General features: G+C 38.5%; 1 protein-coding gene across 2 annotated transcripts in view; it reads right to left on the bottom strand.

The window, feature by feature from the left end:
* The window catches only part of ICA1L (islet cell autoantigen 1 like), a 69826-nt gene that overhangs the window by 13792 nt on the left and 28061 nt on the right, over positions 1–27973 (bottom strand). For both annotated transcript variants that reach the window (XM_032638451.1, XM_032638452.1), the window contains 8 exons: positions 26219–26291; positions 21714–21837; positions 20353–20551; positions 18478–18603; positions 16907–17005; positions 15566–15651; positions 12872–12915; positions 491–565 (listed from right to left, as the gene is read on the bottom strand). In XM_032638451.1, the coding sequence (XP_032494342.1) occupies positions 491–565; positions 12872–12915; positions 15566–15651; positions 16907–17005; positions 18478–18603; positions 20353–20551; positions 21714–21837; positions 26219–26291 (826 nt within the window). The remainder of the gene's footprint in view (positions 1–490; positions 566–12871; positions 12916–15565; positions 15652–16906; positions 17006–18477; positions 18604–20352; positions 20552–21713; positions 21838–26218; positions 26292–27973) is intronic.

Below are 27973 nucleotides of genomic sequence, written 5' to 3'. Positions count from 1 at the left end.
ACAAATATTAGAAGAAAACAAACGAACTCCTCTAACCTGGGTTTTGCATATGACAAAAACCAGATCCAATAAAATAAAAGATTAATAAATTTGACTACATAAAATGTTTAAAACTTTTTCATGGCAAGAAGCAACTATAGGAAAAGTCGAAAGACAAACTAGGAGAAAATGTTTGCAATGCTTGGCAGAGACATTCAAGGTAGTATTTACTGAGTGCCTACATTGCTGGATGGTAGAGACACATGAGATAGTAAGATAAACACAGTGCCACATGTCCTCACAGTTACAGAGATACATTCCACAGGGCCGAAACATACAGAATAAGCAATTATTTAATTTCCATTGGCATGTGCTACAAAGTAGAAGTATAGGATTGCATTCCTGTGTAGAGACCTATACAGATTTTCATGTTATGGAAATAAATATTAAATAAAAACTAAAGAATTTTAAATAATAAATTATCCATATATATAGTGAAATTATAATTTACCATTTTCAGAGTTAGAAAACTGAGGTGCTCCAAATTCTCTTATTCCAGAATGTTTTTCCTTGTGATCTTCAGTTGCTGAAACAAAAGCACATAAAAGATAGCTGAACAAGAAGAAATTTAGCATGCTTATTTACTATAGTATTTTTTTTTTTTTTTTTTTTGCGGTCCGCGGGCCTCTCACTGTTGTGGCCTCTCCCGTTGCGGCGCACAGGCTCCGGATGCACAGGCTCAGCGGCCATGGCTCACGGGTCCAGCCGCTCCGCGGCATGTGGGATCCTCCCGGACCAGGACACGAACCCGTGTCCCCTGCATTGGCAGGCAGACTCTCAACCACTGCACCACCAGGGAAGCCCCCCTACTATAGTATTTTATGATAATGTGACCAAACTGTTCAATTGACCACATCAGATTATAATACATATATCTAAAAATTTAAAGAACCATATATAAAAACCACATATGTATATATATAACACTATATATATATACAAATAAAATTGTAATACCCACAGGTATTCAGGTCCTCTGTTATACCTATGCCCTCTTGAAAGTTAAAAGTTTTCATATTCCATGTAAATTGGTGCAGTGGCTATGGAAAACAATATGGAGGTTCCTCAAAAAATTTAAAAATAGAACTACCATATAATCCAACAATGCCACTTCTGGGTATTTATCCAAAAAATTGAAACACTATTTCAAAAAGTTAAATGCACCCCCATGTTCATTGCAGCATTATTTACAATAGTCAAGATATGGAAACAACCCAAGTGTCCATCGATGGGTGAATGGATAAAGAAAATGTGGTTCATATATACAATAGAATATTATTCAGCCATAAAAAAATGAATGATATCTTACCATCTGCAATGACATGGATGGACTTTGAGGGCATTATGCTAAGTGAAATAAATCAGAGAAAGACGAATACTGTACCATCTCACTTATATGTGGTATCTAAAGAACAAACAAAATCCGAGCTCACAGATGTAGAGAACAGTGTTGGAGGCCAGAGGCAGAGGCAGAGGCAGAGGCAGGGGTGGAGGCAAAATGAGTGGAGGGAGTCAAAAGGCACAAAACTTCCAAATAAATAAGTCATAACGATGTAATGTACAGCATGTCGACTATAGTTAATACTGTAGTGCATATGTGAAAGTTGCTAAGACAGTAAATCTTAAAAGTTTTCATCACAAGAAAAAATTTGTAACTGTGTATGAGGATGGATATTAACTAGACTTACTGTGGTGATCATTTTGCAGTGTATACATATAGCCAAAAATCATGTTGTACACCTGAAACTAACACAATGTTATATGTCAATTATACCTCAATTAAATAAAGTTTTTCACATTCCAAAGCCTATTCCTTCCCTGGTGGATTTGTTCTCATTCTATAGTCTCCGAAAGGCCATTTTATACAGCTGACCCTAACAATAAGGGTTTGAATTGCACAGGTCCACTTATATGTGGATTTTTTCAATAAATACACTGGAAAAAATTTTGGAGATTTGTGACAATTTGAAAAAACTCACAGAAGAACCTCACAGTCAAGAAATATCAAAATCATTAAGAAAAAGTTAGGTATGTCATGAATGCATAAAATATATGTACATACTAGTCTATTTGTATCATTTACTACCATAAAATACACACAAATCTATTACAAAAAGTTAAAATTTATCAAAACTTAGGCACACAAACATTGATATGGCACAATTTGCAGCTGAGAGGAATGTAAACAAACGTAAAGATGCAGTAATTAAATCATAACTACATAAAATTAACTGTAGTAATTTCATAGCCACCTCCGGTTGCTACTGCAGTGAGTTCAAGTGTTGGGAGTATCAGCTTAAAATGCCATGTGACACTAATCATCGCCACACGACCATTTCCTTTCTCCAATAAATTGTGTATCACAGTAAAAACTGATCTCTCAAGTCTTGCGTATTTTTCATGTTTACGGCAATACTGTAAACTCTGAATAGCACCACGGGACCCATAGGAAGTGCCACTAGTGATGCTGGAAGTGCTTCCAAGAAGCACAGAAAATTACAAGAAAATGTTGAAATGCTTGGTATGTATCATAGATTGAGGTATGCAGCTGCAGTTGCCCATTTCAAGATAAATGAATCCAGGGTAAGGATCATTGTAAAAAAAAACAAAAGGAAATTCATGAAGCCATCACTGCAGCTGTGCCAGCAGGTGCAAAAACCTCACACATTTGGTAAAGTACCTTTTTATCTCGTATTAAAAATGCAGTTTTGGGCTTCCCTGGTGGCGCAGTGGTTGAGAGTCCACCTGCCGATGCAGGGGACACGGGTTCGTGCCCCAGTCTGGGAAGATCCCACATGCCGCGGAGCGGCTGGGCCCATGAGCCATGGCCGCTGAGCCTGAGCATCCAGAGCCTGTGCTCCGCAATGGAAGAGGCCACAACAGTGAGAGGCCTGCGTACCGCAAAAAAAAAAAAAAAAAAAAAAAAAAATGCAGCTTTTATGTGGGTGCAGGATTGCTATAAGAAAGGCGTACCTATAGACTAATATGATTTGAGAAAAAGCAAAGTCATTATATGACAATCTAAAGCAAAAGGAAGGTGATGGATCTAATGCTGGAGAATTCAATGACAGTAAAGTATGGTTTGATAATTTTAAAAAGAGGTTTGGCTTAAAAAAGGTCAAGATAACAGGAGAAACTGTGTTGAAAAACATACAGCAGACGAGTTCCCAGGTGACATTAAGAAAATCATTGAGAAAAAAAAAAATCATTGATATGAAAGGATATCTGCCTGAACAGGTTTTTAATACAGACAAAACTGTCCTATTCTGGTAAAAAAATGCCACTAGGGGCATTTATTAGTAAGGAAGAGGAGTGAGCACCAGGATTTAAGGCAGGAACGGATAGGCTAACTCTTCTGTTTTGTGCAAATGCAGTCAGATGCATGATCAGGACTGCCCTCATCTATAAAGCTGCTAACCCCCAAGCCTTGAAGGGAAAAGGTAAACACCAGCTGCCAGTCTTCTGGCTGTACAACAAGAAGGACTGGACCATAAAAACCCTTTTTCTGAATCGGTTTCACTGATGCTTTGTCCCTGAAGTCAGGAAGTTCCTTGCCAGGAAGGGACTGACTTCTAAAGTTCTTTTGAAATTGGACAATGCCCCTGGCCATCCAGAGCCCCAGAGTTAACACCGAAGGCATCCAAACAGTCTAGCAGTTACACTAGGCTACAATAATGCAATCATATTCCTGCTTCTTTGTTAGAGACGCATGAATTGTTACACCTGTAAATAAATATGAATCTCTTTTTCACATTATCTTTTTATTTTTGATGTCTAGTGTTAGTAATACATATAATATCTACAGTGTTTTATATTATGTAAGACAATATTGATGTAGGTACTGATAGATGACCCATCTTGTAAACAATGTAAATGTACTGTATTCATAAATACAGCGCAGTACTGTAAAGGTATTTTATCTTCCTTATAATTTTCTTTTTTTTAATTTTAATTTATTTTTGGCTACATTGGGTCTTCATTGCTGCTTGTGGGCTTTCTCTAGTGGCAGCGAGCGGGGGCTACTCTTTGTTGCGGTGTACGGGTTTCTCATTGCGGTGGCTTCTCTTGTTGTGGAGCACGGGCTCTAGGTGCGCAGGCTTCAGTAGTTGCAGCATGAGGGCTCAGTAGTTGTGGTACATGGGCTTAGTTGCTCCATGGCATGTGGGATCTTCCTGGACCAGGGCTTGAACCCGTGTCCCCTGCATTGGCAGGCAGATTCTTAACCACTGCTCCACCAGGGAAGTCTCTTCCTTATAATTTTCTTAATAACTTTCTCTTTTCTCTAGCTTTATTGTAAGAATACAGTATACAATACATATAACATACAAAATATGTGTTAACTGATTGTTATCAGTGAGGCTTCCATTCAACAGTAGGCTATTAGTAGCTAAATTTTGGCAGAGTCAAAAGTTACATGTGGGTTTTCGACTGCACGGGGGCCAGAGGGTAGGGGTGGGGAGGCGGTTGGTGTCCCTAACCCCTACGTTGTTCAAGGGTCAACTATATTTTGTTCTGCCTGCTCTCCATGTCTCTGACACAACAGATATTCTTGTTTATTTATGGCCGTGTTGGGTCTTCGTTGCTGCGCGCGGCAAGCGGGGTCTACTCTTCGTTGTGGTGCGCAGGCTTCTCATTGCAGTGGCTTCTCTTGTTGTGGAGCACGGGCTCTAGGCACGCGGGCTTTAGTTGCAGCACGCAGGCTCAGTAGTTGTGGCTCACGGGCTCTAGAGCACAGGCTCAGTAGTTGTGGCACACGAGCTTAGTTGCTCCGTGGCATGTGGGATCTTCCCGGACCAGGGAATGAACCCATATCCCCTGCACTGGCAGGCGGATTCTCAACCACTGCGCCACCAGGGAAGCCCCAGGTATTCATTTTATGTTGAATGAATGAATAAATGATTGGATATGTTGTGCTTTTTTTTCAAATCCGTGATAATTCATTACATAGCAATAGAAAACAAATACACTTAACAATACATTATTACTTGAGGTTATTCCTTGAGGATTATAATTTTTCAAGTTAATAACACGTGTGTAATATTCCCCATGCTGTCTTCTACTGGTTTATTTGCTCATGTCTGTATCAGACTCAGGATTTCCTGGTGGAGGAGTGGAGCTGGTCATCTCTGTGTTCCCTGGGCCTAGCACAGGCCTTGGACAGATGCTCTAAGACGAGCTGACACTTGGCAAAACTGTGAAGTTGATGCAATTTTTGTGCCAAACTTCCATATCCTATACTGCATGGTTTGGGGACCTGGAAACTAGTAACAGCTAATGTGGCTACAGAGCTTACTGAGTGCCTGGCGCTTTTCTCAGGGCTTGGTACACGTTAACCTTGGTGATCCTCATAAAAACCCTACCGGATGCCACCATAACCATGGCATCCCCACCTTGCAGATGAGGCACTAGTAAGGCAAGAAGTCGAGTAACTTGCTCAAGGTCACACAATTAATTAACAGTGGAGCTCAGGTTCAAACGAGACAGCCTGGCTCAAATCTGTGTTCCTAACAGGGTATGTTGTACTTTTAATTCAAAGGCTGCTTTATTCTTCTAAGAGCTGTGCATAGCTGTGAGCAGCATCTCCACATTTCTCATTTAGAGTAGTGATTTCATATGAAGGGAAAGATCAAACATATGTACTTAAAAGACAGCATATTTCTTTTAATGTTTAACATTAAAAAATCAAACATACAAACAAAAAACCCATAGGCAAACATTTTTTAAAAAAATTATCTCTAAGTTTTGGGCCTATATTGGGATAAATTATGCCCTATTACTACACTAGGAGCCAGTTTCTTAGAGTGTTTCCCACATCTCTACCTAATTTGCAACCCAGTATAGACAGAGACCAAAAAAAAAACCCTCCAAGGTAGGGGAATTCCCTGGTGGACCAGGAGTTAGGACTTGGCATTTTCACTGCTGGGGCCAGGGTTTGATCCTTGGTTGGGGAACTAAGATTCCTCATGCTATGCAGTATGGCAAAAAAAAAAGAATGACAAAAAAAAAAAAAATCCAAGATTTTTACATCTTCAACTATTATTAGGACCATTTTTTTTTTTTTTTGCAGTTCGCGGGCCTCTCACTCTTGTGGCCTCTCTCGTTGCAGAGCACAGGCTCTGGACCCACAGGCTCAGCGGCCACGGCTCACGGGCCCAGCCGCTCCGCGGCATGTGAGATCTTCCCAGACCCGGGCACGAACCTGTGTCCCCTGCATCGGCAGGCGGACTCTCAACCACTGTGCCACCAGGGAAGCCCCAGGACCATTTTTAATTAAAAAAAAATTTTATTGCAATATAATTGATGTACAATATTATATGTTACAAGTGTACAACATAGTGGTTCATAATTTTTAAAGGTTATGCTCCATTTATAATTATTATAAAATGTTGACTATATTCCCTGTGTTGTACGATGTATACTTGTAGCTTATATATTTTATACACAGTAGTTTGTACCTCTTAATCCCTTAGTCCTATTTTTCCCCTCCCCTCCTCCTTCTCCCCACTGGTAACTACTAGTTGGTTCTCTATATCTGTGTGCCTGGGGTATTTTTGTTATGTTCACTAGTGTGCTGTATTTTTTAGATTCCACATATAAGTGACATCATACAGTATGTCTTTCTCTGACTTATTTCACTTAGCAGAATACCCTCTAAGTCCATCCATGTTGTTGCAAATGGCAAAATTTCATTCTTTTTTATGACTGGGTACATATACACTACATCTTCTTTATCCTTTCATCTACTGATGGACATTTAGGTTGCTTCCACATCTTGGCAATTGTAAGTAATGCTGCTATGAACATTGAAATGCATGTATCTTTTTGAATAACTGTTTTGGGGTTTTTTTTGCATATATACCCAGGAGTGGAATTGCTGGGTCATATTTTTAGTTTTTGGAGAAACCTCTATACTTTTTTCCACAGTGGCTGCACCAATTTACATTCCTACCAGCAGTGTACGAGGGTTCCCTTTTCTCCATATTCTCACCAACATTTGTTATTTGTGGTCTTTTTGATGACAGCCATTCTGACAGGTGTGAGGTGATATCTCATTAGTTTTAATTTGCATTTTTCTGATGATCAACAGTGCTCAGCATATTTTCATGTTCCTGTTGGCCAACTGTATGTCTTCTTCGGAAAGATGTCTATTCAGGTCTTCTGCCCTTTTTCTTTTTTTTACATCTTTATTGGAGTATAATTGCTTTACAATGGTGTGTTAGTTTCTGCTTTATAACAAAGTGAATCAGTTATACATATACATATGTTCCCATATCTCTTCCCTCTTGCGTCTCCCTCCCTCCCACCCTCCCTATCCCACCCCTCCAGGTGGTCACAAAGCACCGAGCTGATCTCCCTGTGCTATGCGGCTGCTTCCCACTAGCTATCTACCTTAGGTTTGGTAGTGTATATATATGTCCATGCCTCTCTCGCTTTGTCACAGCTTACCCTTCCCCCTCCCCATATCCTCAAGTCCATTCTCTAGTAGGTCTGTGTCTTTATTCCTGTCTTACCCCTAGGTTCTTCATGACATTTTTTTCCCTTAAATTCCATATATATGTGTTAGCATACGGTATTTGTCTTTCTCTTTCTGACTTACTTCACTCTGTATGACAGACTCTAGGTCTATCCACCTCATTACGATAGCTCAGTTTCGTTTCTTTTTATGGCTGAGTAATATTCCATTGTATATATGTGCCACATCTTCTTTATCCATTCATCCGATGATGGACACTTAGGTTGTTTCTATCTCTGGGCTATTGTAAATAAAGCTGCAATGAACATTTTGGTACATGACTCTTTTTGAATTATGGTTTTCTCAGGGTATATGCCCAGTAGTGGGATTGCTGGGTCATATGGTAGTCCATTTTTTAATTAGGTTGTGTTTTTGATGTTGAGTTGTATGAGCTGTTTATGTATTTTGGATAACCCCTTATCGGTCATATCATTTGCAAATTTTTTCTCCTATTGCATAGGTTGCCTTTTCATTTTGTTGATGGTTTCCTTTGCTGTGCAAAAGCTTTTAAGTTTGATTAGGTCCCACGCGTTTATTTTTGCTTTTATTTCCCTTGCTTTAGGAGATGAATCCAAAAAAATATTACTATGATTTATGTCAAAGAGTGTTCTGCATATGTTTTCCTCTAGGACTTCTGGTTTCCAGCCTTACATTTAGGTCTTCAATACATTTTGAGTTTATTTTTGCCATTGGCAGCAATGTGGATGGACTTGGAGGGTATTATGCTAAGTGAAATAAGTCAGACAGAGAAAGACAAACACTATGATGACACTTATATGTGGAATCTAAAAAATACAACAAACTAGTGAACATAACCAAAAAAAAACAGGCACACAGATATAGAGAACCAACTAGTAGTTATCAGTAGGGAGAGGGAAGAGGGAAGTGCAAGTTTGGGGTATGAGGTTAAAAGGTACAAATTATTACATATAAAATAAGCTATAAGGATATATTTTATAACACAGAGAATATAGCCAATATTTTACAATAACTGGTGGGTTGGCCAAAAAGTTCGTTTGGGTTTTTCCGTAAGATGTTATGGAAAAACCCGAAAGAACTTTTTGGCCAATCCAATATAAATGGAGCATAACCTTTAAAAACTGAATCACTACGTTGTACACTGTAACATATAATATTGTACATAAACTATACTTCAATAAAAAAGGGACATAACTGCTGATACAGCAGGCTTTAAAAGACAAAATAATACTATAGATGGATGGTGAAACTACAACAATGTCCATTATATTTCATTTATGACTGTTAAAAAAATGTTCTCTACTTAGGTACAGGATTATGCATGCAAAATTAGCTAACCTTTGGAACAGAAGTCTGAAGGTATGTTAGATATATGAGCTCATGATTATTATAGCTTCTTAAATAGTTTCTTTTATCAATATGGTATTTATGTGTATACTTAAAAATACCTATCACATTTATTGGATGCCTACTGTGTGCTATATAGTTGATAAATATATCTAGCCCTAATGTCCTGCAAGGCAAGAGTGTATGACTCATTTTTCAGATAAGAAAAATGAGAGGCATAAATGACTTGTTTTAAAAAAAAGCCAGCATTCAAACCCAATTTTTCTGGCTCAAAAGCTACAGTAATTCATATATATGTTGACTGTACATATAATATATATTTATTAAAAAATAAGAACACCAAAAATAATAACACAAATTTAAATATGAGGATAACTTTGAAACAATCATACAACCCTGTGAAATGAATATCTACACTAAAAGCACCTCTAGCTTAGAGAAGACCAGAATTCCCTAAAGAAGATAACTGGACCCTCTAATTAGGTACTGCTTGAAAGCTAACTCATTGCTGAGCATAGCCTCCAGTTTCGCCTGACCAGGAAGCCTGGACTGAGACCTGGGGCAGCTGCAGAGCATATCCTATTGCCTGCCCAGGCAGGGAAGCAAGTCAGCAGCCCCACCCAACAGGGGAGCATGGCCCCAGCCCACCTGACCAGGATGCCCTAAAAGGGACCCTGGGGAGCCTCCCAGCCTAGCTCACAGTACTGCCCAGCAGCACACCCCAGTCTATAGCCCTGCCTGGCAGCAAAGCCCAGCCTATGTCCATGCCCAGTTGCTGGGCACATCCTGTAGTCTCACTTAGGCAGGGAGCCCAGTCAATGACACCCCCCAACGGTGGGGTACAGTATGAGGCCCCACCCTACCAGGAGGTCTGGCCAGCGACCTTGCCCAGAAGCCGAGCACATCCACAGTGCTGCCCAATTACGAAACTCAGCCTGTGGCTCTGCCTGATCACAAAGTACAGGCTGAGGCTGCATCAGATTGTGAAGCCCTGCTGCAGCCCCACCTGCATGCAGAGGCCAGGCAGCAGCAGCATCTGGTGAGGGAGCACAGCCAGCGACCCTGCCTGACTGGAGGTGATTGTAGAGCCCAGCTAGTAACACCGTCTGACCCTAGAGCACAGCACCACCTTACCACAGAGCCCAGCCAGCAGAACTGCTTGAACACAGAGCCTAGCAAGTAGCCTGCCCACCTCTGCCACCTGAGAGCAGGGGCAGCAACTTCACCCAACCAGAGACTGTGACCCATTATAGTTAAACTGTCTAAAGTCAATGACAGAACTTTGAAAGCAGCAAGAGAAAAGTGACTTGTCACATTCAAGGGAAACCCTATAAAACCATAAGCAGATTTCTCTGGAGAAACTCTGCAGGCCAGGAGAGAGTGGGACGATATATCCAAAATATTGGAAAAAAAAAACTGTCAATGAAGAATACTGTATCAGCAGAGCTGTCCTTCAGAAATGAAGACCTGATAAAGACTTTCTCAAACAAACAAGTTGGGAAAGTTCATTACCACTAGACCTGCCTTACAAGAAATGCTAAAGGGCACTTTACAAGCTGCAATAAAAGGATGCAAATTAACCTTGTAAAAATGCATGAATGTGTACAACTCATCAGTAAAGGTAAATATATAGTCATAGTCAGATTCTGTAATATTGTAACAGTGGTGCATAAATCACTTTCAATTCCAGTTTAAAAGTTAAAAAACAAACATATTAAAAATAACTATAGTGGGCTTCCCTGGTGGCGCAGTGGTTGAGAGCCTGCCTGCTGATGCAGGGGACACAGGTTCGTGCCCCGGTCTGGGAAGATCCCACATGCCGCAGAGTGGCTGGGCCCGTGAGCCATGGCCACTGAGCCTGTGCGTCCGGAGCCTGTGCTCTGCAGTGGGAGAGGCCACAACAGTGAGAGGCCCGCATACCGCAAAAAACCAACCAACAAACAAAAACTATAGTAATTTGTTATTGGACACACAATGTAAAAAACATGTAAACTGGGCTTCCCTGGTGGCACAGTGGTTGAGAGTCTGCCTGCCGATGCTGGGGACACGGGTTCGTGCCCCGGTCTGGGAAGATCCCACATACCGCGGAGCGGCTGAGCCTGCGCGTCCGGAGCCTGCGCTCCGCAACAGTGAGAGGCCCGCGTACCGCGGGAAAAAAAAAAAAAAAAAAAAAAAAAAAACATGTAAACTATAATATCAATAACCTAAAATGTGAGGGGAGGAGAAGTAGAAGTATAGAGTTTCTGTATGCTATCAAATTAAATTGTTATCAGCCTAAAATAATGTTATAAATATAAGACATTTTATTGTAAGCCTCATGGTAATCACCAAAAAAAACCCTGTAATAGGTACATAAAAAGTTAAGATAGAAGAATCAAAGCATACCACCACAAAAAGTCATCAAGTCACAAAGGAAGATACAAGAAAGGAATAAGGGAACAAAGGAACTACAAAACAGTCAGAAAACATTGAACAAAATGGCATTAGTAAATCCTTACCTATCAATAATTAAATGTAAATGGATTAAATTCTCCAATCAAAAGACATTTTAGGGCTTCCCTGGTGGTGCAGTGGTTGAGAGTCCGCCTGCCGATGCAGGGGACACAGGTTTGTGCCCCGGTCCAGGTCGTGCCCGGTCCAGGTGAGCCATGGTCGCTGAGCCTGCACGTCCAGAGCCTGTGCTCCACAACGGGAGAGGCCACAACAGTGAGAGGCCCGCGTACCGCAAAGAAAAAACAACAAAAAACAAACAAAAAAAACTCTTTGACACTGGTCTTGGCAATGATTTTTGGTATGTGACACAAAAAGCTCAAGACACAAAAGCAAAAATAAACAAGTGGGACTACATCCAACTAAAAATCTCTGGGAAAAAAAAGAAGATCAAGAAAATGAAAAGGCAATCTACAGAATAGGTAAAATATCTGCACACCACAGATGTGTTAAGGGGTTCATATCTAAAATATATAATACACTCATGTAACTCAATATTAAAAAAACCAACAACAGTAATCTGATTTTCAAAATAGGCAAAGTAGACATTTTTCCAACCAAAGACATATAAATGGCCAATAGAGACTTGAAATGGTGTTCAACAGTACTAATGAAATCAAATACAAATCAAAACCACAATGAAATATCACCTCACGACTGTTAGAATGGCTGTATAAAAAAGACAGGAGATAAATGCTGGTGGCGATGTGGAAAAAAAGGAAGCCTTGTGTACTGTTGGTGGGAATGTCTAAATTGGTATAGCCATTATGAAAAACAGTATGGAGGTTCCTCAAAAAATTAAAAATAGAACTACTATATGATCCAGCAATTCCACTTCAGGGTTTATATACAAAGGAAATGAAATCACTATCTCGAAGTGGCATCTGCACCCTCAGTTCACTGCTGCACTGGCTCACTGCTGCTCAAGAGGGCATTATGTTAAGTGAAATAAGTCAGACAGAGGAAGACACTATGATCTCACTTAAATGTGAGATCTAAAAAAGCCGAACTCCTAGAGACAGAGAGTAGACTGGTGGTTGCTAGGGCCTGGGGGATGGGGGAAATGGGGAGATTGGCCAAAGGGTACAACCTTCCAGTTATAAGAAGAGTAAGTTCTGGAGATCTAACATATAGCATGGTAACTATAGTTAAAAACAATTGCTAAGAGAGTAAATCTTAAATGTTCTTATGCCCAAAATAAATATGGTAACTATGTGAGATGATAGATGTGTTAACTAATCTTATGGTGAAAATCATTTTGCAATACTAGAATATACCAAATCATCACCCTGTGTACCTTAAACTTACAGTGTTACATGTCAATTACAGCTCCTCAATAAAGCTGGGGGAAAAAGGCGAACTCAAGTTTGTACAGAAGAGGCTTACAAAGGGACTTAACATTTTTTAATTGAATGGATATTAACACAATCCCCAAAGGCTGTAACAAACTGTTTTGGCATTTAACTGTGATCATTTCACATTTTAATGAATTTACCCTCTTACCTGGTTCACTTCCCAAGCTCACTTCCTCATCTGAGAAAACTAACCTAAAGTAAAGACAAAAAAATCCAAAGGTTTTGGTTAAAATACATTTGGGACTCATACTCTACAAACAGTTTTATGTGGCTTAAAAAATTTTTTTTTTTTAAACTGAGGAGACATATAAAATAGTTGTCCGGTAGATCTCCTAAAATCTGTCTGAGACAAATCTTCTTCTCTAGAGCTACACAGACTGTAAAAATAATCCTTCACCTCTTATTCTTTCAATGTATATTTACTGAGTATTGATGAAGCACCAAGCACCGCGTTCAGCATGGTAAACGCTGTGCTAAATACTATACCACAGAGAACATCTGTCACCAACGCCATCAAGTATGAAGTTTAGTTTTCAAGCATTAAAAGGTTTTTTGCTCATCCCACTACTGGGCATATAACCTGAGAAAATCATAATTCAAAAAGAGACATGTACCACAATGTTCACTGCAGCACTATTTACAATAGCCAGGAAATGGAAGCAACCTAAGTGTCCGTCGACAGACGAATGGATAAAGAAGATGTGGCACATATATACAATGGAATATTACTCAGCTGCAAAAAGAAACGAAATTGAGTTATTTGTAGGAGGTGGATGGACCTAGAGTCTGTCATACAGAGTGAAGTAAGTCAGAAAGAGAAAAACACATACCATATGCTAATGCATATGTATGGAATCTAAAAAAAATGGTACTGATGTACCTAGCGGCAGGGCAGGAATAAAGACGCAGACATAGAGAATGGACTTGAGGACACGGGGGTGGGGAGGGAAGCTGGGGAAAAGTGAGAATAGCATTGACATATATACCCTACCGAATGTAAAATAGATAGCTAGTGGCAAGCAGCTGCATAGCACAGGGAGATCAGCTCCGTGCTTTGCAAAGACCTAGAGTGGTGGGATAGGGAGCGTGGGAGGGAGGCTCAAGAGGGAAGGGATATGGGGATATATGTATGCATATGGCTGATTTACTTTGTTGTACAACAGAAACTCACACAGCATTGTGAAGCAATTATACTCCAATAAAGATGTATAAAAAAAAAGGTTTTGCTCAAGAATACTTGGGAACTAGAGGGAATGAAGAACTGCAGAAAAAATGGAGTACTCTATTTTGAACAACAAAGTGATGCTTACAAAAGAAGGCACATTTGCCTAAAACATTCCGAACCAATACTAATTTTGGAAATTTATATCATCCATCTGGTGTAATAATAAAAAAATGAGATAAAGAAATTGAACCAGATTTAGTTATTATTCCAGGGGTATAACCTCACAACTCTAGTATTGGAGGGTTTTTAAAAATAAGCCTTTAAAGACACTTAAAAAGCAATATCGTATTTATTTGCAAATACTACAAAATAAGCCTACAGAGGAAACAGATACTTTGATTTGGGATGAAATTTCTAACGACAGAATACATAGATGGTGTTTTAAACACTTTGAATGGAAGAGAAGGTGAAGTGCTTTGGAATCTGTTAGTTAACTCAAAAGGTAGCTTTCGGACTTCCCTGGTGGCGCAGTGGTTAAGAATCCGCCTGCCAATGCAGGAAACATGGGTTTGATCCCTGGTCTAGGAAGATCCCACATGTCGAGGAGCAACTAAGCCTGTGCACCACAACTACTGAGCCTGTGCTCTAGAGCCTCCGAGCCACAACTACTGAAGCCCGCGTGCCCAAAGCCCGTGCTCCACAACAAGAGAAGCCACCGCAATGAGAAGCTCGCACACCGCAACAAAGAGTAGCCCCCGCTTGACGCAGCTAGAGAAAGCCTGCGCGCAGCAACGAAGACCCAATGCAGCCAAAAATAAGAAAAATAAATAAAAATTTTTTAAAAGGTAGCTTTAATAATGCTGAAGATGTATGAGAAGATTCTGAATAAAACTTTCATAAAATGTGATAACGGAAATATTTACCAATTTAATATGCTTAATGTACAATTTTAAATGTCAATGTATAACTAAGTTAATATATTTAATTCATATCTATACATTTGATTGTGTAATCTATATATGAAAACATTTATATATCCAAGTTAGTAAAAAAATTTGTATTTTCCCCTAGAGAAAAGGGTGAAATACTTATATTTCAGATCACCTTCCACTCAACAATATATGGTTGTCATTGTTTGGGCCTATTTCTGGGTTCGCTACTATACTCAGTGCAGTCTGGTTAAAATGACAAGTGGCAGTTCTGAAAGGAAAACAAAGGTAAGATGTAATTAAAGGGAAGGAAAGAGGCAACATGAAAGATGTGTACAGCAAGAGCCTCCATTTTCAGGTAACCAATCCCAGTCCCATCTGTGTTGTTTTGGAGACAGATTTTCAGTAGCTTCTGTCTCATAGCTGCTGACACCTGTCCCTTTCTTCTTCAAGCTGCCCCTTCTGGGATTCACTAGGTAAAGGCTCTTAATACAAGGCTCAGTCTCCCACACTATAGAATTTGGGTTTATCACCCAAATTGTTCTGTATTCCTATCATCAACTTTGCCTACCATGTTAAAAATGGGGGAGGGGGGTGGTAGGTTTCAAAACAAACGTTTAACATTAATTGGAAAAATGACAGAGAAATAAGTATTCGGTAAACCAAAGAAGAAGCAACTCTTTCCAAATATATGGTACAATGGTATCCAGGACCTCCATAACATGATCTATAACTTTTGTCTGCTTACTTATTGAGGTTTTCCGGGAGAGAACTGTCTTCTATTCGTTCTTCCTTGTGGTCTTCAGTAAGCTTGACTGGAGTGCCTTGTAGTTGCTAAGGGTAAGAAATTCAATGTTAAGTAGATGCAAAGAATCTGTTTCTCGCTTTGTGCAAACGAAAATGAGAACAAAAATTCTAGAGAACGATATAAAACAGGAAGAGTTTTAAAGTAGAGAGTGTGAGAGATGGGAGATGTATGCTGATGTAATTTGACCCGAGCCCTGTGTCCTTTGTATCCTGGCAGCCTGTAGCCACTATGCACACCATGGGCCAGCCACAGGGTTCACCACTCTGTGATATGCCAAAGAAAAAGAAGACTTACACTGTGTCACCAGCCGGTACTGCAACGTTCTAAATACAATTAAAGATTTTCAACTTCAAGTCTGAGCAGAAATTGGATGTTAAATTTCCCTAAATAGACAGTATGCTATACAGTAAAGCATTAACATAGAAAAAGTAAAAAACAAAACACATACACAACAACAAAAAACAAATTCAAGGGTATCTACCAAAAACAGAAGATGCTATGTCAGAACCTGACTTAAAAATCCATACTAAGCCCCTGTAATATACAGTTGCAGGATATGAACCCATCACAGATATCACATCCAACTTAGGCACACTCAACATTTTCAAGCTCTACTGAAAATAAAGCAGAATGATAAGTTCAAAGGTACGGAAACCTAGCTTACCAGAACTGAAGAAATGATTAACACAGCGCATCTCTGCTGGATAAGGCATATGCACAGAAGGTTGACAGGAAGGGTACATTTTCACGTAGGTGTTACAGAAAGAGCTGACCTAATACAGTAGTCTCTTCAGAGGCAACCACACATACATAATGACCAAAACTGGCACAATTTTTGTATCATGAATCACATCTATGATATGAGTGTAAAAGTAAAGCAAGGAGATTCTTCTTTAACTCCTATAATTGTCAGGTGGGTAATGTGGTCATTTTTGAAAACACATTACCACTTTCCATCACTTGTTCCTCTTAAGTTTTTCCTTTCCATAACCTTTTCTCTCTTTTGTATTTTAATTTTCTTTTCACTTTCTCTTTCTTTTATTCCCCCTTCCCCCCACCCTACAAATATCTTGAGCCCACCAGCAGTATTTCCATGTATTTGTTTAGTGCTGCTGGTAGAATCTGGAATCAGGGAACTTCAGAAAAATGGCTGAAAGAGTGTAGAAAAATGTTTCCCAGTGTTTTGTAAAGTTGAAATTAGGCTTAGCAAAAAGTAGTTTCAAAGTTATTATCCAAATGATGTGTAATAAATCTAAGAAAAGACCATTGAAAGAAATGTACCTTGAGAGCTACAAAATCACACGGATGAAAGCCAATACAGGTCCCATGGATTTGGGACATCATTCGAGCTGTTTTCTCCCAGAATCCAAGCAATGTCCTCTGCAGAAAAAGAAAAGGTGACACTACAGTTCTCCTTCCTCTCCTCTTTTTTCAGTGCTATTTTTCCTCACTATCGTAGATGAATAGTTGTCAAATAATAAGAAGTAGGAACTAAAATCAATTCCCAAGTTTGGTGAACCAGCAAGCACTGTAAACAGTAATTCTCCATAAGAATTGGCGTTGTATCTGCATGTATGTGTGCCTATCTGTATACAGCACTGAAATGTACACTGGAGCCAGCTAGAGTGTAATTGCAGCCAAGAGAATGAAACTGGCAGATTAGAACACCTTCTGAGGAATCCAAAAGAAAAATGGTAAAAGCACCAAAATATCATATTTGCATTAGAAGTATATGTGTAAATCTTTATGTTGGTAAGCATATAATACAAACCTTTATTAATTGGAGTAAAATAATTTGTACCACTAAATTTGGACTTTCATTTAGAGTTCAAGAAAGACTTGTCAAAAAAATGTGCTATGAAGCTAACTCAAGTAATTCTCCCTGCAGTGGAAGCACAGAGTCTTAACCACTGGGCCACCAGGGAAGTCCTGTCACATACTTTTATTTTCAAGTGCATCCTCTCTTGATTTCTGAATTCCACAGTACTGAACTGAATTAGGTAGATTCCCTAAAAGCAGCAGTGAATACCCATTTCCTTTAGTTTGTATCGTTTTCTCATGTAAAAAAACGTATTCTCCTATTTTGCCATTTACAAATACCTGATAAAATCAGTTAACTGCTACCTGTTAATACCTAACTTACTCATTGTATGCTATTTATGTATGATTTGGAATAAAGCAAGCACAAATGAGACTTCTGAGATTAAAGTGGTGTGGAACGGCAATTTGGCAGAATGAAAAGAACACAAGACCTAGAATTAGAAAACAAGTTTTTAAGCCCAACATTGCCATTGAATTCTCATTTAATTCTCACTTTCCTCATCCATAAAATGATAGAAAAGTGTTGCAGAGCATGGGCTCTAGGCATGTAGGCTTCAGTAGCTCTGGCATTTGGGCTCAGTAGTTGTGGCTCACAGGCTCCAGAGAGCAGGCTCCGCAGCTCGGGGCCACAGCGTATTTGCTTCAAATGAAACTGTATGCAGAACTAGTTTAAAATGGAGTAGCTCTGAATGAACCAAGGCTAATAGGCCTTGAATCCTGCCTCCTCTCCACATTCCCCTCCTCAACCCTAGACAGTCCGTATCTGTCTGTCTCTCCTAGGATACCAAGGGGAATAATGTGAAGCTATGGGAGTAGGCAAAGAAAGACCCTAAGGTCTTTTCCAGTCTGAAAAGACTGGAAAAGTCTTTTCCATTCATGATTCTGAATGCCATAACTCAATAAGCAATTTCAGCAAAGTCAAAGGAATCTGATCAATTATACAGTTTTTTTGCACTCTTTAGACAACTTTTAAAAAGGAATCTCACCACTCATCTTTACTGCAAGGACATGCTGACCATGGAGGTGGGTACCTGGTAGGTAGCGAGTGAATAAGACAACATATTGCAGCGACTAGCTCCAAGTAAATCCACTTTCTGACAAACATCCATCTTTAACTTGTCAAAAGAAGCTTTGCTATTTCTCACTTGGATCTGTACCTGCAACCACAAAAATGTTAGTTATTATTGCTTATAATACAGAAATAAATATACCACACAGGTTTATGATACATGTTTTCAGACACATGAAATTGTAATAAAGAAGACTAATTCCCTTTCCCTGTATTATTTCAAAATTAATGGAAAAGATTTTGGTTATTTTTAGAAACTGTAGGAGACTCTTTCCAGCAGATATGTTTATGCTGAGAAACTATGTGATGAAAGAGAGAAAGTACATAGTTAAGAAAAAAAAAACAGATTCCAAATAAAAACAAACATCCAAAACTACTGATGGATAATATTTACCTAAGAAAGAGTAGAAGAATAAATGGAAAGAGGACATAGTAAAAGTGTTGAGAAGCATTAATAATAGTTCTGAATCATACAGATATATTTATAAACTTAAATACAGGCTTATTATATTTCTTACAAATGAATAATTTATCACCAAATAGTGTGAATACTCAACTTTAAATATATTTATTTATTCATTCAACAAATACTTATGAGGTATCTATTATGTGCCAGGCACTGGGATGCTGTGGTGAACAATGCTCTTCCTCACCATCCCTGAGTGAGGAGGCCCAGGAAAAAAAGAAAAAATGTATATAACATAATCTCAAGTCACAAAGATAACATATAAATGCAACAGAAGTGGGTGACAACATTTGATTAGATGGTCAGGGAAGCCCTTGGTGAGTTCATGCATGATGTGTGAACTGGGATAGGAAGATGATGAGCAGGCCCTGCTAAGACCCTGAGGAGAGCCTTCTAGACCCAGGGAAAAGGAAGGACAAAAGTCCTGGGTGTGGGAAGTGTTTCCAGAGCAGGAAGGAATAGGGTAGAGCCGATTCCTTCCTCAAGCATAGAAAGGGCTGGAGCACAGAAAGTAAGTACTGTACAAAATGTGGCAGCAGAGGGACCAGAGATCAGACTGTGCAGGGCTATTTGGGTCTAGATGAGAGGTGTGGATTATATTCTTTTTTTTTAATTGAGGTGAAATTCACATAACATATACTTAACCGTTTTAAAACTGTACAATTCAGTGACACTAGTTCATTGACAATGTTGTGTAACCACTCCCTTGGATTGTATTCTAATTGTCAAGGATTATAAAGGGGACAGAATAACAGGTTGCCTGAGGCCATGTGTCCAGCTACTGCTCAGGTCTGTTGGAGTAATCATTGAGGCAAAGAACTTGTAACGGCTAGTAAAAAGACTCCATCAATACTAAATATAAATATGGATTTTTATTATAGGCACTTTATGAAGGAGTTAGTGAATTTTACTATTTATGTATGGTAAATTCAGGGAATACAATTTATAATAAGGAGTTTACTTAGCAAAATATATGTTCACACATATAGTTGCTTTAACAGTTTGTGGTCAAACTATGTATTGTGGCAGAATGAAAAATCTGATAACCTTCACTTATAATTAATAATCATTTTACATGAGTTTTTCCTTAAGTTTTTTTTCCTGACTAGTGAACTGTTTTCCTCCTGCAAACAACTCCTAAAAGTCCAGGTAGGCAACATTTAAAAGGTAGATCTATTATGCCACTCAAAGAGTAAAAAAAAAAAAAAAAAAAAAAGTGTGACAACCTTTTGTACGTTAACTGAAGATTTCCAAGCAACCAAGAATTTATAATATAACACATTTTCCAAAAATAGTCCGATGTTTTATACTCTTGATTAAATTATTCTGTAGAGCTTCAAGAAAACATAAAAAAGGGATGTATTTTCATACTTTTCGGAACTTTTCCATTTGTTTTAAGGTGTCTGGGTCCAGTTCTTGGGACACGTCTTTCATCCACAGCAGAGCTCCTCTATATTCTGTGCGCGCCTGCTCCATCCGATTGACTGTCATCAAGGTATCAGATACTGCCCTTTGACTGAATGTTGCTACTTCTTGCTTAAGACGAGACAGGGGAGTATACAGAGCCAATCTAATGGCAGAGAGGTAAAAATAAGAGGCATGTACATTCCATAAGCAAAATAAAACAAAAACAACCATAAAGCATAACTTGCTATCAAGATGAGTCTTTAAACAGGAAATTATTAAGATGCCTAAGAAAATCAGAAAGCAAATAAGGATCATACAGTTAACTTTGAACTGTTAATAAAGATGTGTTTCTATCTCTCCCTTTCTTATTTCAGGAAATATCAATATATCATTTTTGCAACATTTTAGATGTTTATCCATGTATAAATAATTTGCCAAGTAAATGCCATTTAGAAAAGAATTCCTTTAGTAAAGAGATCCTATATTTATAAAGCATAATCCTATGAGCAGAAAGCCTTTCTTTTGACAAATTTAGGGAAAACCTGGGTATAGAAAAGCAGATAAAATGCTAGATGAAGGAATGAGGATAAAATTCTTAGCAGCTGAGGATGAGAACAAGAGAAAAAAGGATTTAAGAAACACAAGTCAAACCCAGCTCCTCTGGTCTGCTTTTGACTTTGTGGCAATAGAGGGGCTTTTATTGGCTATCTCTTTGTCACCTCCTTAAAGGTGGACTTTTGCACTAATATGGTGTTTCAGAATAAAGCCACTTAAGTTATACATTGTCATTACAGGTCCAATAAAGTCTATTTTTATTTTTCTCTAGAAAATGCAAAGATTTTGGCTTTATTTAGTAATTGTAGGAGATTCTTTGCAGCAGGTATCTTTATGTTAAAAAGTTGTAAAATAATGAATGCAAAGTATATAATTAAGAAGACAAAATTTCCTCTGCCTAAAAAGAGGAAAAGTTCCAATGTACTCATAGATAGTATAATATCCAAAAAGTGAAAAAAATATATATATACATGTTTAAGTTTTAGCCATTCTGTGCCTCTGTTACATTAAACCACTTAAGAAATTTAAGTACAGGCCTAAAGTCTATTTCTAGGAATTAAGCAACCTGTGAATGTCAATTTTTAAATAATTATTTTAAATTCAAAATAAATAAGAGTTAGGCATCAAAACAACTATATACTGCAATATACTTCTCTTTTAACCCTCTAATGGAATGAAGAGAAACCTTTACAACTATGCAAATTTAACTACACACATCAAAACTGTCATACTGACTACAAATTTAAGGATGATGCAAAACCATGATAAACCTTTGCTTGGCTGAAGAACAGAGTGCCTTGCCAGTGGCATCCATCATTTTGCCAGCCTGAGTTGTATCCCGTTCTGCTTGGAACTTTAAAAAGAGCCCTAGTTCGTTTTCTTCCTCCGATATAACTAGGGAAAAAATGACAGTATAGTTCACTGTTTCATTTCATCATTGGTTTAAAACACACACACACACACACACACACGACTAAAATTCTCACAGCAATAATTCTCTATACATAAGAATTACTTGGGGGTGGAAGGAGAGACACTTATTTTTAAAATGCAAATTCCTGGGCTTCATCTCCAGAGATTCTGATTTTACAGGTCTGAGGATCTGTTTTTGTTTTTAAACAAGCACTCCAGATGATTCTGATGCACTGACTCCATGGACCTCACTTCAGGAAAGACTGATCTTTAGTGAAAAAAAAAATCCAAAATAATAAAATACAACAAAGCCACAGATGACGCATTTTCAAACGTGCAGAGATGCACTTTAGGATCATTGCCTCTTACAAAGTATTTGGGGGTTTCTATTTATTTATTTATTTAATTTATTTTTGGCTGCATTGGGTCTTCGTCACTGTGCGTAGACTTTCTCTAGTTGCGTCAAGCAGGGGCTACTCTTCATTGCAGTGCGCGGACTTCTCATTGCAGTGGCTTCTCGTTGTGGAGCACAAGCTCTAGGCACACACGCTTCAGTAGTTGTGGCTTGCGGGCTCTAGGGCGCAGGCTCAGTAGTTGTGGTGCACGGGCTTAGCTGCTCCGCGGCATGTGGGATCTTCCTGGACCAGGGCTCAAACCTGTGTCCCCTGCATTGGCAGTCAGATTCTTAACCACTGCGCCACCAGGGAAGTCCCTGGCTTTCTATTTAAACTTAACTTATTCTTGTCTCCCATCCTGGCTTCATTTTCCTATGCTCAGTATCTCAGACCCACAACTGTCCATGATTTGGTTCCTAAAACCCTTAAAGTTGTCATGTAGTACAATACTACTCAAAGTGTGGTCCGTAGACCAATGCCAGTCCAGAACCATTTGCTACCAGCTTGTGACAGATATCAAAACTAAGAAACTATTTAGAAACTTTTACCAATTTGACTGTTTTATATCTGAGTCTAATAATAAAAAAGTGTGCCTATATTTTGCATGTCTTCTTTAATTTTTTTTCTGAAAATTCATTTTTATTGTATTTTCAAAAGTGTCAGTTTACAACGGATTGAAAGTAAAACACAAGACAGAAAATGGCCCTTCACCACAGTTTTAGAAGCACTGATCTAGTGGAAGATGACTCTTTAATCACAATAAGACAAACAGGTGAGGAAGCCCATAAAGTGTTCAAATTGTAAGCTTAAAGTGAAAAACAAGGACTTCTCTGGTGGCGCAGTGGTTAAGAATCCACCTGCCAATGCAGGGGACATGGGTTCGAGCCCTGGTCCAGGAAGATCCCACATGCCACAGAGCACCTAAGCCCGTGCGCCACAACTACTGAGCCTGCATGCCACAACTACTGAAGTCTGCATTCCTAGAGCCCGTGCTCCACAACAAGAGAAGCCACTGCAATGAGAAGTCCGTGCACCGCAACGAAGAGTAGCTCCCACTTGCCGCAACTAGAGAAAGCCCATGCGCAGCAACAAACACCCAATGCAGCCAAAAATCAATTAATTAATTAATTAATTTTTAAAAGAATTCTATAAAAAAAAGTGAAAAACATGACAAATGTCATGCTTAATTTCACTCTAGTTTACTGATGGAAAAACTGAAGTTAAAAACTGAAAGGGAAGTCCCTTTTAATACCTCTGAGGCAGCAGGGGAACTCAGGCCTTCTCACTTGCTAGCTGCCCCCCCGCCTGGTCCTCCCTGTAGTACCTACAAGGGAGGCCCTAGGAGAGCACGATGGTGTTTGGGAGACAGTGTCTACACATTCTGTAGTATCATCTTTAATAAAACCGAGTGCTGTTTTATGAACAATTAACCTGATTAAGAGTGGATTGGATTTGAGGAATCTGGTTAATTTAATATTCTCATTACTTCAAAGATGTACAGATTACATATTTCCTTTGAATCAGAACTTCATAAAATACACCTCAATGAAAACTACTAGAAAAAAAATATAAACTTGTAGATGATCCAGAAAGCTCTCTGAGAACTTGGACTATCTCATTAACAAATATCAATTGAACAAGAACCATCATTGAGCCTCATCCTTATCAATGCAGAAAGGGGAGGAGATGAAGCTGAATCTGTGCTAATTCTGTGTTGGGACCTACTGCCAAAAACTACAGAGACCCTACTCCTATGTGTTCTTCCCCAGCCAAGTTATTCTCATAAAGCTTTATAGTGATGGAGGAATCTACTGCAATTGTCCAATGTTAGTCTCAACAGAAGATCTATTAATAAAACAGTCTTCAAGAAATCACACAGTCAAACACAATCTTGAAGAGAAAGTACATGATGAAATCTATATATGTATATCTCTTCCTTACCCTGAAATGCTCCACCAGCATGCTAAAAGATCTGGTGATCCCAGGACAAAATGCAGTATGCACAAACTTGCAAATGTTTCTTTATATTTCTGTCACAGGACTCCCTTGCTCCAATGATTGCAATGGCTTTTTACTGCTTGGTAAAATATTTAAGGTCCTTAGCAATCTGACTCGAATCTTACTTTGCTCTTGTATCACCCTACCAGTCCCAATTACAAACTCTTCCATCATGCAGACTGTTCTCATTCTTTAACCTTATTCCTTGACTCCAATTCCCTTTCTTCCCACATATTCAACATCTATAAACCTTTTACATTTTACCTCAATTCCCATCTATGGAGTTGCCTTTACCAATCACTCTAATACACAGTTATTTTTCACTCCAAGAGAATTCAGAGGTATGTCTGTATCACTATCCTGAATTCAATTACACACTATTCTTGTCTCTTATTTTGTTACAGAAAGTTGTTTCTCGAACTACTGCCTTGGGAAAAGGACATAGTTTTACACATGGCAGGCACTCAAAAAATTACCATGCTATAATGGATTTCTTGCTTTAACGGGACAACACATGAACTTTGATTGTAAAATTTTGAGACCAATTTACACAGCTACACAAGAAACCATTCATTGAGCAAATATATATTAAGTATGCACTGTATGCTAGACATTGTTTCTAGGTTAGGAGACCAGAAATAAACAGACAAATTCCTGTCCTTAAGGAGGGCATATTCTAGTGGTGGTAAGAAAAACAACAGATAAAATATACAGAATGTTGAATACCGTTAAGTTCTATCGTTAAGTAGACAGACTTATGAGAAAGAGGGGTATTTCATTTTAGATATGGGGGTCAGGGAAGGACTCACTAAAAAGATGACACTTGACCACATACCTAAAGAAGATCGGGAGCCGACTATGCAGATATGCCTACTGTGAAGGAGATTAACATGGCTCAAGAGGAGATGAGATTAGAGAAGTAACAGAATCAGAGAGGTGGCCATGTCCAGTAGGGAACTGTAATTAAGGCAGGAGAAGAGATCCAAAGATTGAGTTCCAATCAGAAGAGGTCAAGAGAGGAGAGGGCTTCCCTGGTGGTGCAGTGGTTAAGAATCCACCTGCCAATGCAGGGGACACGGGTTTGAGCCCTGGTCCAGGAAGATCCCACATGCCACGGAGCAACTAAGCCCGTGCACCACAACTACTGAGCCCGTGTGCCACAACTACTGAAGCCCACGCACCTAGAGCCCGTGCTCCTCAACAAGAGAAGCCACCGCAATGAGAAGCCTGCGCACCGCAATGAAGAGTAGACCCCGCTCGCTGCAACTAGAGAAAGCCCGGGCACAGCAACGAAGACCCAACACAGCCATAAATAAAATAATTTATTTTAAAAAAAAATAGAAGAGAGGAGATTCCAGCAGTGGCACGATACTGAGAAGGAATGACCATTAAAAAGAAATCCAGGGACATGTGGTAACTGGAAGCCAAGCACAGAGAGTGTCTCAAGGAGGGGGCGGATAATCAACTGTGTTAAATAATGTGACACGGACCGAGAATTGGTCCCTGGATTTATTGCTTCATGACTATGACAAGAACAATCTGGTGGAGTGGTGGGAGTGAAAACCTGACTGGGGTGAGTACAAGAGAAAGTGGAAGGAAAGGAATGGACACTGTGCCTACAGATAATTATGTCAAAATTCCCTGTGAAAGGAGCAGAGGAATGGGATGGCAACTGCTAGAGCAAGTAGGGGTTGAGAAAGAGAGCTTTTAAATGATGGAAGCAAATCCACTTAAGACTCTGGGAAGGAAAACTAAACTCAGCGAAATGAATCTGTCAGAGGATCTGATGAACTGAGGACACTGGGGGATTTGAGAACAGGTCACTGTAAATACTCATTTTTGTCATTAGAAACTGTCCACAAAATAACTTAATAAACTACTACTTTTACATTAAACCTTTCATTTAAAAAAATGCAAATGAATATTTATTTTAAATGGGAATTGTCAGATAGATATCTATGATTTCATACCATTGAGTTTTAGCTGATATTTCTCAACTATCTTCAGAAGTTCAGTGCATGTCTCTTGAATGGAGTGAAAAACCTTTGAAATATAAATTTTATTAGGACAATGTAAAGAACCATAAACAAATATAAAATATTTAAAAAGCACTTCAAAAGCAAAACATTTTCTTATAAGTATTATGTCTATTTTCCTTGACTGTGATATACTTCAGTTTTGGTTTTATTTCAGGTGTAGAAAAAGCACATTTAGATTTCCCCCATGAGGGTTGGAAGAAATGGTGATAAATACATGGGAACTAATAAAAATTTATAACTGTGGAATTTGTCCTCCCCTCAGCTCCAAACTATCTAAATAGTAAAAATGTAAATCTAATATAAACTACATCAAACATTGCTTACCACTGATGAAAAGAGTATAGATAGCCTTAGAAAACACTAACTAACTCGGAGTCTGACTTTTCTCCAATACTAAGCAAAACAGGTCAGTGAGTTTACCATAAAAATTAAATAATGTGTTACAACATCAAAAATAAATTACTTCTGGATTATTTTTGTTTAGAATTTTCCATGAATATTAATCCCTTCATTATCACTGCTGCTAATAGCTAACAAAAAAATAAAATATCCAGTAGGCTCCCATTTCAAAGCAAGCAAGTGAAAATTTGAGATCAGGACACATACACGTGAGGTAACTCTTCACACATATCTATACATTTAGGTTTTCCCAGAGAAACAAGCCAGCATGGGTTTTAGGGTGCAGCCTAAAGAAGACTCACAAAGTCCTTCGCTGAAGAGTTGCTATGAGACTTTAGTTCAAAAAGACCTTGGCACTGTGGTATAATATTAGGCCCTAATCCTTTGAGATTATCAAATGAACTTCCAATATCACCATTAAGCCTGAATGATCTATCTCTGATGTAGTTTTGTTGTTATTTTGATGTTTGATCAGATCGAAGGAAGACTGATAATAGACACTAAAATCTAAGTGGAGGAGCAACCATCAATTTTCCACATAAGTTTAAGTATGTTTGAATTACACTTGGTATATGGATTTGGCAATTTAAAAAGCTGTTTTAAAGCCATATGGAAAGAGATTAGAAAAGAATACAAAAATAGTTCTGTTATGATGAAGTGATTATGATTTTTTTCCCCATGGGTCCTTGAAAGATTTACATACTATTGCTTTTCACTGTTATAATAAAAATATCTTTTTCAGTTTTAGTGAGGTATAATTTGACAAACAAAACTGTAATATATTTAAAGTGTACAACATGATAATTTAAGTATGCATACTTGTATGTATATTTAAAATGAAACTATTTCTCATTCTTAAAAAAATTAGTACAATCGTGGTAGAAAGTTCTTGATTGATTCCAAATATTTGTCTAATGGACAAGAATTACACTGAATATAAAATGTCACCCACACATTACCTAATGATGTGAAACAATACAAAAAAATATACATCTGTGGGAATATATGCAGCAACAGTGAAGAGTTCCCCTGGTGCTAAAACATATTACTTAAAATAAAGTCCCTTCATTTTTTTCCCATATTTTTCACTGAATCCTAAGAAGAATACTTTTCAACACAAAAAGTTTGTTAAATAGAAGTAATTTCTATTTCCATATTTGTTAGGGCAATTACAAAAGTTTATTTTCTGCAGAATAAAATTACTTAGTAGATTAAGACCTATTTAATTAGACTTCTATTTAAAAATATTTAAGAATACCAACAGATTACTACATTCCAAGCATAACA

Source organism: Phocoena sinus, chromosome 7, assembly GCF_008692025.1.
Source record: "Phocoena sinus isolate mPhoSin1 chromosome 7, mPhoSin1.pri, whole genome shotgun sequence".
Classification (NCBI taxonomy): Eukaryota; Metazoa; Chordata; class Mammalia; order Artiodactyla; family Phocoenidae; genus Phocoena; species Phocoena sinus.
Note: the sequence above shows the minus strand (reverse complement) of the source record. Positions and strands in the feature narration are given on the sequence as shown.